At 40.3% G+C, this 17,166-nt stretch overlaps 1 protein-coding gene across 2 annotated transcripts in view; it reads left to right on the plus strand.

The window, feature by feature from the left end:
* Positions 1-12,162: 12,162 nt before the first annotated feature.
* Positions 12,163-17,166, plus strand: part of LOC132836751 (cytochrome P450 2G1-like) — a 29,456-nt gene continuing 24,452 nt past the window's right edge. For both annotated transcript variants that reach the window (XM_060856184.1, XM_060856185.1), the window contains exons 1-2: positions 12,163-12,345; positions 16,616-16,778. In XM_060856184.1, the coding sequence (XP_060712167.1) occupies positions 12,163-12,345; positions 16,616-16,778 (346 nt within the window). The remainder of the gene's footprint in view (positions 12,346-16,615; positions 16,779-17,166) is intronic.

Consider the following 17,166-nt stretch of genomic DNA (forward strand, 5'->3'; position numbering starts at 1 on the left):
CCCAACAAGTCCACACTGAGTAACCCACCCAGACCCATTTCCCCTCTGACTAATGCACCTAATATCATGGGCAATTTAGCATAACCAATTCACCTGACCTGCACATCTTTGGATTGTGGGAGGAAACCAGAGCACCTGGAACAGACACGGGGAGAATGTGCAAACTCCACATAGACAGTTGCCAAAGGCTGGAATTGAACCTGGGACCGTGAGGCAGCAGTGCTAACCACTGTGCCACCGTGTTGTGGCCTCTAATACCTTCCCTAGCAAGAATATTTGTATCCTAGGGAACATGTAACTATTTCTATCTTATAGTATTCTGAACTACAGGGATGTTAAAATGGAGCTGCTTTCAAAATAAAACAAAACCAGCAGAGAATGGAGGATTTCTGCTCATTTATCAAATTTTTAAAATTTTTCAAGTATTTATCTAATTCACTTCTGAAAGTGCCTGCTGAATTTGCAGAGTCATAGAGATGTACAGCATGGAAACAGACCCTTCGGTCCAACATGTCCATGCCGACCAGATATCCCAACCCAATCTAGTCCCACCTGCCAGCACCCAGCCCATATCCCTCCAAACCCTTCCTATTCATATACCCATCCAAATGTCTCTTAAATGTTGCAATTGTACCAGCTTCCACCACATCCTCTGGCAGCTCATTCCTTACACGTGCTACTCTCTGTGTGAAAAAGTTGCACCTTAGGTCTCTTTTATATCTTTCCTCTCTCACCTTAAACCTATGCCCTCTAGTTCTGGACGCCCCAACTCCAGAGAAAAGACTTTGTTGATTTACCCTATCCATGCCCCTCATAATTCTGTAAACCTCTGTAAGGTCACCCCTCAGCCTCTGACGCTCCAGGGAACACAGCCCCAGCTTGTTCAGCCTCTCCCTATAGCTCAAATCCTCCAACCCTGGCAACATCCTTGTAAATCTTTTCTGAACCCTTTCAAGTTTCACCACATCTTTCCGATAGGAATATTTCTCGAGTCTTTTCAAATGCTGTGGATCAGTATCTGCTTTTATGCAGTATCTCTCTACAATGGCACAGGAACTGTATTAGACCAATCTGCCTTTGGCTAATCTGTAATTGAACTCCACTTACTTGTCTCAGTTTCACATTCCTTAATAATTTTATCTAACAAAAATCTGTTGGTCCTTTTTGAAGTTTTAAATTGATCTTCAGTCTCAACAGCTGTTGTTATGGGGGGTGCGGGGTGGTGTTTGGGGATGAAACAAATTTCACATTTAAACTTATATGTAGTGTCGTTCTTCACATTGACTTCTGACTTGTAATGAATCTAGTAATCTTGTAATAATCTTGGACCCCTGCTGCCCTCACCCTGTGACTCGATTATGGAAATTATTTATTTCTGGTGACCCTACCATTTAATTTCAATACAATCCCAATGACATTTTTCACTTGAATTCTAATTATCAAAGATTAAAATTCAAAAGGCAACATGAGACCAAGAGAAGTGAGCATGAAATCACTGTTGCAATTCAGAATTTTTAGATTAGATTACTTACAGTGTGGAAACAGGCCCTTTCAGCCCAACAAGTCCACACCGACCCGCAACCCACCCATTCCCCTACATTTACCCAACACTACGGGCAATTTAGCATGGCCAATTCACCTAACCTGCATATCTTTGGACTGTGGGAGGAAACCGGAGCACCCGGAGGAAACCCACGCAGACACAGGGAGAACATGCAAACTCCACACAGTCAGTCGCCTAAGTCAGGAATTGAACCCGGGTCTCTAGCGCTGTGAGGCAGCAGTGCTAACCATTGTGCCACCCAATGCTTGTGGGAAAGTTTCTGTATGCAAACTTTCATAAGTGAACTTAACTCTGCAGCCTTAACCATGTATTGAGCAATGTAGTATGTTATGACAAATAATTACCCATTGATTATGACATATTGCATTGGAGATTACAGAGGATGTTTCAGTGATCTCTCTAAATGCCTAATTATCGTTATTAGTTTGCAATGGTTTGCAATATTTTTCTGGTGAATTTGTTCTCTGTGATTCCCGATGTGCTAGCTTTCATGAGTAATACAATCCATATCCTATCCTTACATCACAAACAAGTTGATCGTAATTTGAGATAATGTTCTAGTTCTTCGACCAGGCATAAGGGCACTGTAGACTGAGTTTCCATTCAACTATGATGAAGAGTATTTGTATTATCCTCTACATTGAATATTATGATAAGCAGCTATTCAGCCTGCTTTCATCTGGCATTCAGTTTCACATTTCCTCTGAATTTATCCATCAATGAAAATAAAAATCATGAAAGATGAAATGGGCTGTCAATTTGCATTCAACTATTTTATGCCGTTGCACTAAGTGACCTCCGATTATATCTTAACCAATTTATTGAAATGCAGAAAAAGGTTATCTGCATGTTATTTCATTGCTTTTTTTTATATAAATCTTGCTGTGCAGATCTGCAGGTTGAATTCCCACTCTGTATTGATTTAATACCACTCAGCTTGGGCAGGAGCTGGGGCATTTTGAAAATCTGAGTGATTCACTTTGAGACTGCTTCCTTATTTGGTAATGGATGGAAGATGACCAAAGGTTACAGAATCCTGCTGGTTATGGCCTTTACTCTAGTTCCAATTTTAAACACACTTTAATCATTAGCCATATTGCTCAACAGATTGCAGAATGTGGAATAAGGAGGGCTTGGATAAGCCAGGTCTCCTACCAGCTCATTGTTCCTACCAGAAAATGAGGATAGTCTGTGGATGTGAGGTTCATGTTTGGACCTGCTGATAAATTTGAACTGCCATTCAAATACTCACTATTCTCACAATGGAAAAAAGCTCCTTTGGATGGGGTAGCAGGAAACTGCTTGTACATATAAAATTATCCTCCAGCATATATAGGAAAACAGAAATGAAAATTTGGGAACCAGAAGCCTTAGGTTCAGAGCTAAATTGGCAGAAGGCACCTACAAATAATCAAAAGGTGATGTTGCACGAATATTATGAGAAAGTATCTTCCCTAACATGCAACTAATCTGGACTCAATGGTCACTTTTTCATTTTTGAGTCAGAAGGTCACAGGTTCAAGTTTTGAGTGGAGGCTGAATACATAATGTTGATAGCTTTAATCATTCTATTCAACGATGTTAAGACATGACTTTAGAGCAGTTGGAACTTAAAAGACATAAAGTAAGCTGAAATTTCAGTGCAATACTCAGGCAGCTTAGTAATACGCATCACCTTGTGGAATGAGTCTGCCTTCTCAGATGGTGTTAAAGTCTCATAGAACTTCACAAAGAAGAGTCATGATTTGGAGATGCCGGTGTAGGACTGGGGTTTACAAAGTTAAAAATCACACAACACCAGGTTATAGTCCACAGGTTTAATTGGAAGCACTAGCTTTCGGAGTGCCACTCCTTCATCAGATGGTAATTCTGTAGATTGTAACCTCTGCTCCAGTTCCATGTTTAAATACATGTTAATCATTAACCATATTGCTCAATGGGTGCTAAATTGTATTGCTTTTTTGAGTGAGAACATGGAGTCCAACCCTTAAAATCCATAATAAATACAGAAAGTTTGTCCTCTCAGCTTCCTACATTTGTTTAAATGCTATGGTAACCCATTTGAAATGAAAATTTACTTTTGGGCTAAAACTATCACATAAAACACATTTTCTTTGTTATAATCATTTTAAATGGATTGTTAGATTATACATTGTAGAATACAGTATTGTTGCCAACTCTGCCTGACTGTATTCCCAGAGCTAGTATGGCACAGAATAAGACCATTCAGCCCAAATTCTTGCAAGTTTTGTCATATGATATAATGTCACAAAGGACCTCACTCCTCCTATTGGTTCATGTTTAAGGTGCACTGCTTTCCCATATCAGTTGAAAGGAACCAAGATCATTGTTACCCAATTGGATTAAACTTGACTGTCAATAAAACCTGGTTAGCATTTTACACCCACTGCCTGGGAGCTGGAGATGAGGAAGGATGTAAAATTGAGTGGGGTCGTGGGGTGTCATGGTTATCACCTCTGCTGGAATTTGACCAGGTGGGGGATTTGAGGGGTGGCGTTCCCTCTCTTGAGCCAATTGAGGCCCTAATGGATTAGCTGGTAGGTTCTGGAGATGGATATCCTCACTCATAGAGTTGATGCCATAACCTCAGGCAAATAACAGCCCGAGAGAGTAAAGTCTAGCCATAGATTCCAGGATGGTTGGACTCACCCTCCAAACCACCATACTGCAGTTGGGACCATTACCTCCGCATTAAATCCTCACTCCTGTTATCTTTATATTTTATGACTTACAAATTGAAGAGTTATAAGAAAAAAAAATTTTGGAAGTTCCCCCAAAGTTATTTTATACTCCTGGAATGTTTTCAGCAGCACCCTGAAAATTAATCATCTATTCTTGGAGATTCCAAGGTGATCCTAGAATGTTGGCCACTGGAGAATAGAGTGAGCTAATGTTGGTGGAATGGAAGTCTGGCTTGGCAGCAGATGTCCTGCCACTGAGGTAAAAAAAAGTGCTAAAATTCCAAACACTTTTCTTCAGTATCTCATCTGTCTTTGTCATAATATTGCAATCTTCCTTTTAGGGAATTTGTCAGATACTTTTGTAATATGTAAACATGCTTTCATTGCTTTGATTACAATTGCTTGACAACACCTTCTTCAAAGTAATTATGGATTTAATGGTTTTTATTTTCTGATAACTGTTCAATTTAAAGAGCTTTGTAAATGTTTAGGTCACATTTCAAGTTACAAGGCACTATGTCAAGAGTGTGATGGAATACTCCCCACTTGCCTGGATGGATGCAGCAGTAACAACATTCAAGAAGCTTGACACCATCCAGATCAAAGCAGCCCCCACTTGATTGGCACCACACCCACAAACATCCACTCCCTCCACCACCATTATTCAGTGGCAACGGAATGTACCAGCTACAAGACACACTGCATAATTCACCAAAGATCCTCAGGCAGCACCTTCCAAGCCAACGACCACTTCCATCTAACAGAACTAGGACAGCAGATACATGGGAGCACCATCACCTGCAAGTTCCCCTCCAAGCCACTCATCGTCCTGACTTGGAAATATATTGCTGTTCTTTCACTGTTATCGAGTCAAACTCCTGGAATTCTCTCCTCAAAGGCATTGTGGGTCAACCCACAGCACATGGACTACAGCAGTTCAAGAAGGCAGCTCACCACCACCTTTCAAGGGCAACTAGGGACGGGTAATAAATACTGCTCAGCCAACAAAGCTCAAGTCTCATGAATGAGTAAAAGAGCTGAAACTTTCTGAGGAAAACTGCTAATTCAGTACACCATTAGAAACATTCACAGCCACTGTACTTAAAATCCTAATGGATTGATTGCTTTAATCTGTAATATTTTATACCATCTTATGATTTGAAGATGCAGTATAAATATTTATGGAACTTTCAGGATGTAAACTGCCATATTCATACCTTACTTTTAGAGCTGAGGTATTTTACTGAGAAGAAGGAATGTTGACTGAAGTTTAGAAGTAACTTTGCAGAAATTGTACAGTCAAATGGTTTGAAAAGAAAAGGAGTATTTAAAATGTCTAAATTGTAGCAGTATGTGAAATTTGAAAATTATAGAAACTTTATCAGTTTCAGCAGAACATGGAATTATAGAACAGTTACATACAGACACTGAATGGTTCAGCAAAATATATATGGATCATAATGAACTTCATATCAATCTTCAAAAAGTGAGTATAGAGTCATCGAGTCATTCAGTCGAAGTAGACCACAGCAACCAATTTCCCAAACTAAACTGTTCCTACTTGTCTGCATTTAGCCCATGTCCCTTCAAACCTTCCCTATTGATGTGCTCATCCAAATGTCTTTTAAATGTTGTGACTGTACCTTTATCCACCACTTCCTTTACAGTTCATTCCACACACGAACCACTCTCTATGACAAAAATTGCCTCTCATTTCCTTTCCAAAACATTCTCCTCACCTTAAAAATATGCTCCCTAATTTTGAACTCCCCCACCCTAGGAAAAAGATCCTTTCCCCCACCCTAGGAAAAAAATTCTTGCTATTCACTTTATCTATGACCCTCATGATTTTATAAACCTCTATAAGGTCACTCATCAATCTCCTATGCTTCAGTGAAAAAGTTCCAACCTATATAACATAAACCCTCCATTCCCAGCAACATCTTGGTAAATCTTTTCTGAACCCTCTCCAATTTAATAGTATCCTTCCTATGTCAGGGCAACCAGAACTGCACACAGTACCCCGGAAGATGTCTTGCCAATGTCCTGTACAATTTCAACATGACATTCCAACTCCTACACTCAAAGGTCTGAGCAATGAAGGCAAGTGTGCTAAAAGCCTTCATATGGAGGGGTATCCTTCAACATTCAAAATCTCACTATTTTTGTTTTATTTTGGAGCTTCTAAATTCTCCTGAAGTGGCTGGCTGAAGATCAAGAATCCTCCAGTACAATTATCAATTCATTTTTAACTAACTTTATGATCACTGCTTTCCCTACTTTATCTATGAGTGGGTTCTAAATGTTAACAATTAACCTACTAGTTTGAACCTGTGTCCTACTTTCACAACTTTAGTTAGAATGGCATTCTATTGAAAGATTCTGTATATGCAGCTACTGGAGGCTGTAGCTGCAAAGTGACTGGCCTTTATTGGTCAGTGCATTGACTCTGTGAGTTGGCAGATCACGCTGTGGCTAATCAGGACATTTGTGAGGCCACTTCTGGAATTCTGCATTCAATTCTGGTCTCCCCGTTATAAGAAAGATGTTCTGAAACTTGAAAGAATCCAGAAAAGATTTACAAAGATGCCAGGGTTGCAGAGTTTGAGCTACAAGGAGAGGCTGTAAAGGCTTTTGCTATTTTCCCTGGAGCATTGGAGACTGAGGAGTGATTTATATAAGTTTATAAGGAGGAGCATGAATAGAGAAAATATCAAAGTCTTTTCTCCAGGGTAGGGGAGTCAAAAACTAGAGGGCATAGGTTGAAGGTGAGAGGAGAAAGATTTAAAAGAGACCTGAAGGGCAACCTTTTTCATGCAGAGCAGAGTGTGTATATGGAATGAACTGCCAGAGAAAGTGGTGGAGGCTGGTATATTACAACAATTAAAGGCATATGGATGGATATGTGACAATAGAAAATAGACAACAGACAATAGGCGCAGGAGTAGGCCATTTGGCTCTTTGAGCCAGCACCACCTTTCATTATGATCATGGCTGATCATCCTCAATCAGTATCCTGTTCCTGCTTATCTCCATAACCCTTCATTCCACTATCTTTAAGAACTCTATCCATCTTTCTTGAAAGTATCCAGAGACATGGCCTCCACTGCCTTCTGGGTCAGAGCATTCAATATATCCACCACTCTCTGGGTGAAGAAGTTTCTCCTCAACTCTGTTCTAAATGGCCTACCCCTTATTTTTAAACTGTGAATAGGAAGGTTTTAGAGATATAAAGGCCAAATGCTAACAAATTGTACTAGATTTAGTTTGGACATCTGGTCAGCATGGAGGAGTTGGATGGAAGGGTTTGTTTCTGTGCTGTACATCTCTATGACTTTCCCCAAGAAGCCATTTTTCATGTTTGGGATTCAACAGTGAGATAATTTGACTATAAATGGCAAAAGGTTATTTGACTATATATGTCAGCACACTTACTTCTAAACTTGTCCAATTTGTGTATTTTCAGCAGTAGGTAACCAGCTGGTTTTATTGCTCCCTAAGTAATGCTCTCATATTGTGATCTGACAAAACATAGGTTCTTGTTTGGGTCCTCAAAATTTATTGACCATCCATCACAGTTAGTCTGGAACTATAACCACTAGAAACCCAAAGGATATAACTTACATTTAGGCAACTATTACTTTTTACAATGGCAGCTAGTGTTTTATGTTTAAAAATTCTAACTTATTTAACAACTGAACTCTGACTGAACTTGGTCAGGTAATAAATCTGTTGGCAAAAGCTCCATAAACAAACTGGTAATATTTAATAGACTGTTTTTCTGGTGGAACAGTGCATAAGGTTACTGGAGGAAGTGTCATGAACAAGTACAGAGCAATAATTGTTTGAATTATCAGTTAGAACTTGAGTTTGGTTCTAAAGTTTTATATAACAATTGGTTTGTTATTTTTGTTTGAATAAACTTTAGGGGTTTGAACCTGACTTTCCAATAATTTTTAATTGATGTGAAATTGGACATGCTCCTTACAGCCCTGTACTCTCATCACATGTGTTTCCTCCTTCTACTATTCCCAGTTACTCAATAATTTCAAGAACAAAGACAACAACAATATCATTTTTCAATTACATAGCACCTTTAACATAATTACACTGCCCCAAGGCACTTTACAGACTATTAAGTAACAAATTTTGATATTGATATAAGGAGTTAGTAGGCCAGAAAACCAAAAGCTTGGTACAAGTGATAAATTTTAAGTAGTGTATTTAAGGAGTTAAAAATCACACAACACCAGGTTATTGTCCAACAGATTAGTTGGAAGCACACTAGCTTTCGGAGCGACGCTCCTTCATCAGGTGATTGTGGAGGGCTCGATCGTAACACAGAATTTATAGCAAAAATTTGCAATGTGATGTAACTGAAGGAGGAAAGAGAGGAAGAGATGCAAATATACAGTTCCCGAGCTGAAGTTTTTGGCAGTTTATGGCACTACCACAGTGATGAAGAGACTATAATCGGGAATGCTTCAGATCCCAGAACTGGGAGAGGCAGTGGTGTAAGTGGTGTAGTTATCCATACTCCAGGCTAATACCCTGGGCACGTAAGAGTCATAGAGTCACACAGCATGGAACAGACCCTTCAGTCCATACTGACCATAATCTCAAATTAAACTAGTCTCTTCTGAATTTGACCCATATCCCTCCAAACATTTATTATTCATGTATGTATCCAAATGTTTTTTAAATATTGTAACTATACTTGCAAAGTTCATTCCACACACAAACTACTGTCTGTATAAAAAAAGTTTGAATCTCATTGTGGCTGGTGGTGAAAACTAAATTCAACAAAAATAAATCTAGATTTAAAAAAAAAGTTTAACCTAATGACACCCACATAACTACTAATGATTATTATAATCCACCCAACCACCCCCCCAAAGAAAAACAAAGAACTGTAGATGCTGGAAATCAGAAATGAAAACAGAAATAGCTAAAGAAACACAGCAGGTCTGGCATTATCTGTGGAGAGAGACGCAGAGTTAATGTTTTGGCTCCAGTGACCCTATTTCAGTGCAATTCTGTCATAAAAGCCAATCTGGTTCATTAAAGTCCTTTCGAAAGGACATCTGTTGTCCTTACCTGGTTCGGCCTAAATGTGACTCCAGACTCACACCAATGTAGTTGATTCTTAACTGCCCTCAATGATTCCCAAAGTCCATGATGGAATAAAAAGTAATTAGTGGAGTGGCAATTGTAGGGCTGAATGGAAATGGCAGGTGGATGGGTGGTGTGGGTGGGAAGGAAGGCAAGTTTGAAGGTTTGGTTAAGAGCCTTAAAAATCAATGAGGTGCAGATATGGAGAAAGAAGCTTGTCTAAGGTTAGAAAGGTCTGGCATAACATTGACTAAATGTAAATGGAGAGTATGGGGAGATGGATAAACAAAATATGGTGAGAGTTAGGATACAGAGTTATTCATTACTCAGATGGTGTTTAATTTAGATAATGTGAGGTGGTAAGGCAAACCAAGGCAGGACTTATACAGTCCCTGGGGAGTGTTGCTGAACAAAGAGACCTAGGGGTGCAGGTGCACAAATACTTGAAAGTGGAGTCACGGGTAGCCAGGGTGGTGAAGAAAGCATTTGGCACGCTTGCTTTCATTGGTCAGAACATTAAAGACAGCAGTTGGGATGCCATGTTGTGGCTGTACAGGACATTGGTGAAGCCATTTTTAGAATACTGCGTACAATTCTGGCTGCCTTTTTACAGGAAGAATATTGTTAAACTTGTGAAGATGCAGAAAATATTTACAAGGATGTTTCTGGCACTTGAGGGTTCGAATTGTAGGGAGAGGCTGAATAGGCTGAGGTATTGTTCACTGGAGCTGAGGGGTGACCTTATGGAGGTTTATAAAATCTGAGGGGCACGGATAAAATGAATAGCCAAGGTATTTTTCTTAGGGTGGGGAGAGTCTAAAACTAGACGGTATAGATTTAAGGTGAGCAGGGAAAGATTTAAAAGGGACCTGAAGGGTAACATTTTCATGGAGAGGATGGTGCGTGAATGGAATGAGCTGCCAGAGGAAGTGGTGGAGGCTGGTATAATTACAACATTTAATAGGGAGGGTTTAGAGGGTTATGGGCCTAATGCTGGCAAATGGGACTAGATCAAATTGGCATGTCTGGTTGGTGCATCTGAGCTGAACCATCTGTTTCCATGCTGCACGATTCTACATGGAGGGTTGAATGTAGAACTGATATGGAGCAATTCTGTAGAAGGGTCACTGGACCCGAAACATTATCTCTGCTTTCTCACCACAGATGCTCCAAACCTGCTGCGTTTTCCCAGCAATTTCTGTATTTAGTTTAGTACCATTCCCCTGTGTTTTCCTCATACTTTGCACATCATTTCAATTCAAAGCAGAACTGAATTGCTTACTAGGGCTGTTTCAGAGGGAAGTTAAGAGTCAACTACTTTTGCTATGGATTTGGAGTTACATGTAGGGCCAGACCCAGGTAAGGACAACAGATTTCCTTTCCTAAAGGACATTAATGAATGAGATGCATTTTTATGTCAATTTATAATAGTTGATAGTTTTTTAACACAGTTTTTTAAATGTAGTCTATGCAGCTCCATTCTTGTAGGTGCAGTTACAATCACAGTTGATCAGACAAGTGGTAATACAAATGTTTATGAATGTGAGCTTCCATTTCCAATTAAGTGTTCCTTATGCCACAATCGTGCCCCCAGAAGCTGCATTTTAGTTTCCCTTCACTATATTTGCTGCAAAGGGCTATTCATGGCTGGCAGTGATTGACTTGGTGCACAGCTGGGCTTTAAATATGGCATCAGTGTCAGAAATCCTGGAATGTCCCAGCAATGATGAAGGCTTCTGCCACTGGTCAGCACAAAATGGCAGGAATACAGAGGCAGAGAGGTATGGTGCATCCATAATGAGGTGAGAGTGGAGGAACCCACTGTACTCACAGAGAGAAACCTTCCATGAAATTTAAATTTGACACTTAGCCAGTTTTGTTTGGTAAAATTCAGCACTTTGTTTTAATATTTAAGATCTTTCTGTCTTCATATATATAGCTTTGTATGTTTGTTTCTTCTTTTACGTAATAAACTCATGTTGTTATTAAAAAAACTATCTGCAGCCTTGTGTGATAAGTTTCAGTGATGAACCCACCATTAAATACAAATCCACCAAACCAAGTTAAAACCAAGTTAAACAGTAGGTTCGGAAAAAGTGAGGACTGCAAATGCTGGAGATCAGAGTCGAAAAATGTGGTGCTGGAAAAGCACAGCAGGTCAGGCAACATCCAAGGAGCAGGAGAGTCAATGTTTCGGGCATATGCCCTTCATCAGGAATGTTCTTCCTGCTCCTCAGATGCTGCCTGACCTGCTGCGCTTTTCCAGTGTCACCCTTTTTGACATCGTGCAGAAGACACTGGCTTTGGTTGAATCAAAACAGCTGAATATGTGAACACGGGATGACTCAGCTATTGGTTTAACTTCAGATTATCAGCAGTGAGTAGAGCAATAACCTCTGACAACCTATAGCACAAATTTCTCAACAGAGACACCAGTTCTTTTATTACTTAATCAAGGGCATAAACTAAGACCTACATTACAAAGTCAAACCACAACACTCTTGGCTGTAAAACAATTCGGGTTTGTCGCAGGAGCTATAAATGCAAGTCTTTTTCAAGTCGTTAATTCCCCTCAATTAAGCTAGGTGGAGAGAGATTTGCTGTTTACCCAGGTTTTTATTATTATTGAAGTGTTGCTCTGTTGTTTACAACTCGGCTTTAATCAAGTGAAAGTTATTTTCTATTTTGCACCCAGACTTGCAAACAGTGCTCCAAGAATTGGAACCAGGCCACAACCTTTATTGCTCCTCCTGGAAATTTTTTTGTCTTTCTTAAGCCGACACCATGGATTTAAGTGACCCAGTAAAAACTTTACTTTTTGCTTTTTTAATTATTTTATTTGTTGTGTGGCTCCTTAAAAGACAACAGGTGCAGAAAGGCAGGTTACCCCCAGGACCTCCTGCCCTCCCACTTCTTGGTAACTTGTTCCATGTGAATGTAAAAGCACCTCACAAATCTCTCGTCAAGGTAAGGAGAACTTCTATTCTTTTAACTGAATAAATAATGAAAATGACTTTTTGATTCCACCTAACATTTTCAGTCCTTTTCCTTTGACTATGGTGTCAATTTACAGGGTCCAGCTGTTCTGGGGATTCATCCAGGGGTCATTCTAAACTGTTAGACCGGTTTAGTAAATGTTGATGATCTTTTAAGGTGAGACACAGTGAAACTCAATCCTGTAATTGGCAACTTAATGTCAAAACATATTGGCCGGGATTTTTGTGCAGATGGGACAAACTTTAAAAGTGGTAGACAGGTCCCACCTTCAGAAACTCCACTACAATTTCCAGCAGCTCCTTATTTGCTGCTAAGGGAAAGAGGGAAGGGAGTGCATAAGCAACAATTATAAATTAGCTGAGTTATTTGAATTGGTGCATGAATTTTACCTGCACTTTGCCCCAGGAGCTGCTTTTAATCCATGACTTTGTGGTATAGATATAAATACTCATAAGGGCAGTTAATGTATGTAGCACCATTAAGTTGTCAATTTAACTGTGCTGTCTATAAAATGTTAGAAACTGCTTGCCTGTTAGTGTCACTAAAAACAAATTGTTCCAACAATTTTCAAAGATGTTTGGTGACACTCCTGTGCATCACCTTTATAGCAAGTATGCCTGCTTTCCAGAACCTATTATCAGTAAATTCAGTTCGATTAACACCTTATTGAGATTATTGAAGCATTAAATGTTTTTGATTTGAGATTATGAATACTAATATTTGCCTTTATAAGGGATTAAATGCTTAGAGTCATAGAGATGTTTTGAGGTTTTGGATGAGTTTTTCATGAGTGGGTCTTCCCTTATTTAGTGAAGTCTGTAATAATTATTTAGAATTTATTTTATTAAGAGTCATAGAGATGTACAGCACAGAAACAGACCCTTCGGTCCAACCCGTCCATGCCGACCAGAAATCCCAACCCAATCTAATCCCACCTGCCAGCACCTGGCCCATGTCCCTCCAAACCCTTCCTATTCATATACCCATCCAAATGTCTCTTCAATGTTGCGATTGTACCAGCCTCCACCACTTCCTCTGGCAGCTCATTCTATACACGTACCACCCTCTATGTGAAAAGGTTGCCCCTTAGGTCTCTCTTATATCTTTCCCCTCACCCTAAACCTATGCCCTCTAGTTCTGGACTCCCCAACCCCAGGGAAAAGACTTTGCCTATTTATCCTATCCATGCCCCTCATAATTTTGTAAACCTCTATAAGGTCACCCCTCAGCCTCTGACGCTCCAGGGAAAACAGCCCCAGCCTGTTCAGCCTCTCCCTGTAGCTCCAATCCTCCAACCATGGCAACATCCTTGTAAATCTTTTCTGAACCCTTTCAAGTTTCACAACATCTTTCCAATAGGAAGGAGACCAGAATTGCACACAATATTCCAACAGTGGCCTAACCAATGTCCTGTACAATGTCCGCAACATAACCTCCCAACTCCTCTACTCAGTACTCTGATCAATAAAGGAAAGCATACCAAACGCCTTCTTCACTATCCTACCTACCTGCGACTCCACTTTCAAGGAGCTATGAACCTGCACTCCAAGGTCTCTTTGTTCAGCAACACTGCCTAGGACCTTACCATTATGTGTATAAGTCCTGCTAAGATTTGCTTTCCCAAAATGCTGCACCTCGCATTTATCTGAATTAAACTCCATCTGCCACGTCTCAGCCCATTGGCCCATCTGGTCCAGATCCTGTTGTAATCTGAGGTCCACTACACCTCCAATTTTGGTGTCATCTGCAAACTTACTAACTGTACCTCTTATGCTCGCATCCAAATCATTTATGTAAATAACAAAAAGTGGAGGACCCAGCAGTGATTCTTGTGGCACTCCACTGATCACAGGCCTCCAGTCTGAAAAACAACACTCCACCACCACCCTCTGTCTTCTACATTTGAGCCAGTTCTGTATCCAAATGGCTAGTTCTCCCTGTATTCCATGAGATCTAACCTTGCTAATCAGTCTCCCATGGGGAACCTTGTCGAACACCTTACTGAAGTCCATATAGATCACATCTACTGCTCTGCCCTCATCAATCCTCTTTGTTACTTCTTCAAAAAACTCAATCAAGTTTGTGAGACATGATTTCCCACGCACAAAGCCGTGTTGACTATCCCTAATCAGTCCTTGCCTTTCCAAATACATGTACATCCTATCTCTCAGGATTCCTCCAACAACTTGACCACCACCGAGGTCAGGCTCACTGGTCTATTGTTCCCTGGCTTTTCCTTACCGCCATTCTTAAACAGTGACATCACATTGGCCAACCTCCAGTCTTCCGGCACCTCACCTGTGACTATAGATGAAACAAATATCTCAGCAAGAAGCCCAGCAATCATTTCCCTAGCTACCCACAGAGTTTTAGGGTACATTTAAGCGGGCATTGGATAGGCATTTGGAAGTTATTGGGCTAGTATAGGTTAGGTAGGATTCGGTCGGCGCAACATCGAGGGCCTAAGGGCCTGTACTGCGCTGTATCCTTCTATGTTCTATGTTCTATGTACACCTGATCAGGTCCTGGGGATTTATGCATCTTCATGCATTTCAAGACATCCAGCACTTCCTCCTCTGTAATATGGACATTTTTCAAGATGTCACCATCTATTTCCCTACAGTCTATATCTTCCATGACCTTTCCCACAGAAATATTGATGCAAAATACTTGTTTTTAATCCCAGCAGTGTCTGTGGTTGATGCTGGACTACGCAAGGGCAAAGGATATATTGACATAAGGGCCATAAGGGATGGAGGAAGGAGTGGAGGGAATGAGTTGACACTAAATTGTCTATATAGACATAGCAGATTGTTTGCTTTAGTGTGTTGTTTAATAGGTATTTACTGAGTAAGTAGACTTTACTGAGTCATGTGGATAGGTAGGAGTCATGAACTGACACTAATTTGGCACAGCAACTATAAATCTCAGTGAGTACTGTGACATGGATTGCTAAGGAAGCACAAGGAGGCTGTTGAAGTTGAAATGGGGGCCAGAATAGTTGGGGCATGAGGAGTGGGTGTGATGTGTAGTAGGGTGTGAGGGGTGAGCACATGGCAGCATGATACTTAAAGTGCCAGAGAACTAAGGTGGGCCTTTTAACCAGCCTCACCACTTGGCAAATCCGACAGAGTTGTGTCCTGGATAGGCCCAGCTCTCTTCCCCTAAAAAATGAGTGGGAATTGCATATTCCGGCACCATTTCGGAGGCGAGTGCACTGGGTGGGTCACTTCCTTACTCAAGCTACCTACTCAATGCTGTAGTTTCTGTTAAAAGTTCCATTTCTTCTAGTTTGTTGAGATTCTTTTCACATAGACTTTGCAGACTGCTTGCTGCAGTGTGCTATTTAAATAGACAATTTACTGAGTAATAAACTTTCCTGAGTTATACTCCATCCACTGACTAATGTGACGAAGCTGCTCCTTTCACAGGGTTATGCAGTCCTTGGTTTTTTAAGAGAAGTCCTAATTGACATGGACTCCGAAAGTCTGGGATGTAGGGTTTTAGAGCCAATTTGATAATAGCTAACAGATACTGCCTCGGGCAGAGGCTTTCAAGTTTTAAAGACACTTGCACAATGAAAGGAGTGTGGCCAGTTCTTCCAGCTCAGCTTTGTTTTTTTTTAGTAGCAGTGTGAAAATAAGCTGCTGCACCCCAAAGAAGCAGATCCTGACTGGTACTCTATCTCTGGTTTCTATCCCTTAAAAACCTGTTTTTGATCTTACCTTTTGTGCCAAATTGTGTTTATGGGGATTGTTGCAAGTATTTGGAACAGCCTCATTAAATTGGGATGATCTGTTGGGTTTTCGGAGCGCTTAGGTTATTTGGTATTCTGTTTCCTGTTGTCTGTGTTTCATTCAGTAAACTTGTAAATAAATTCTGTTTTGTTTAAAGCTAAGTGGTTTGACCAGCTGATTCTCACCTGGAATATCCACTGTACACCTGCTGAAAACAGCGAGCAAAGTTAGGGTCTGGGCTAACTTCTTGAAAGCAAGGTCCCACTTTCTCAACCTTACCCTCTCCTCAGGTGTGGTGACCCTCAGCTTAAACCGCAACCAGTCAACTATCTCTCTCTCTCTCTAAAATGAGAGAGCAGTGCTAGTGTCTTCTGGGATTATGGCAACTTTGCTTTTGCCTTCAAATAATTATTTGATTCAATGGTGTCAATGGATATTTTGATATTGTTCATGATGCTGCATCTCTCTTTAACAATCATTGCTTGTTTATTATGTCTTGACAGTTGAGTGAGCAATATGGCCCTGTGTACACTGTCTGGTTTGGTACCTACCCTGCAGTGGTGCTATGTGGTTTTGACACTATTAAAGAAGCACTGATTGAGCGAGGGCATGACTTTGCCAGTAGGTACCCTCTCCCAATACTCCATAAAGCATCAGAAGGTTACGGTGAGAACTTTTTTTTCTCTCAAACAGCCACGCTTTCGGTCTCATAAGATTTGAGCATTTGGAGTTACGGAATGTACAACAGATGATGAGGCCATTGGGCCATTGAGCTGTGGCCACTGCTAGATTGTCAGTTGGATTTATCTCACTTCCATGACCTTTCCCTATGTATATTTATATAGTTTTTCTTTTAGAAATTATTTACTTTAAGTTCTGCCTCATTCATTCAGCGATAGTGATAATTCTCTGCTACCTTGTTGAAATAAAACAACACAACTATCTGCTTCCAACCTATCATAGAAATGTAACATTGGCTTTTACAAAATTTATTTTTCCATTTTTTCTTCCCAAAAAATCCTAACCAATGAATATATTCACTGCTATTAAAGCA

Source organism: Hemiscyllium ocellatum, chromosome 47 (genome assembly GCF_020745735.1).
Source record: "Hemiscyllium ocellatum isolate sHemOce1 chromosome 47, sHemOce1.pat.X.cur, whole genome shotgun sequence".
Taxonomy (NCBI): Eukaryota; Metazoa; Chordata; class Chondrichthyes; order Orectolobiformes; family Hemiscylliidae; genus Hemiscyllium; species Hemiscyllium ocellatum.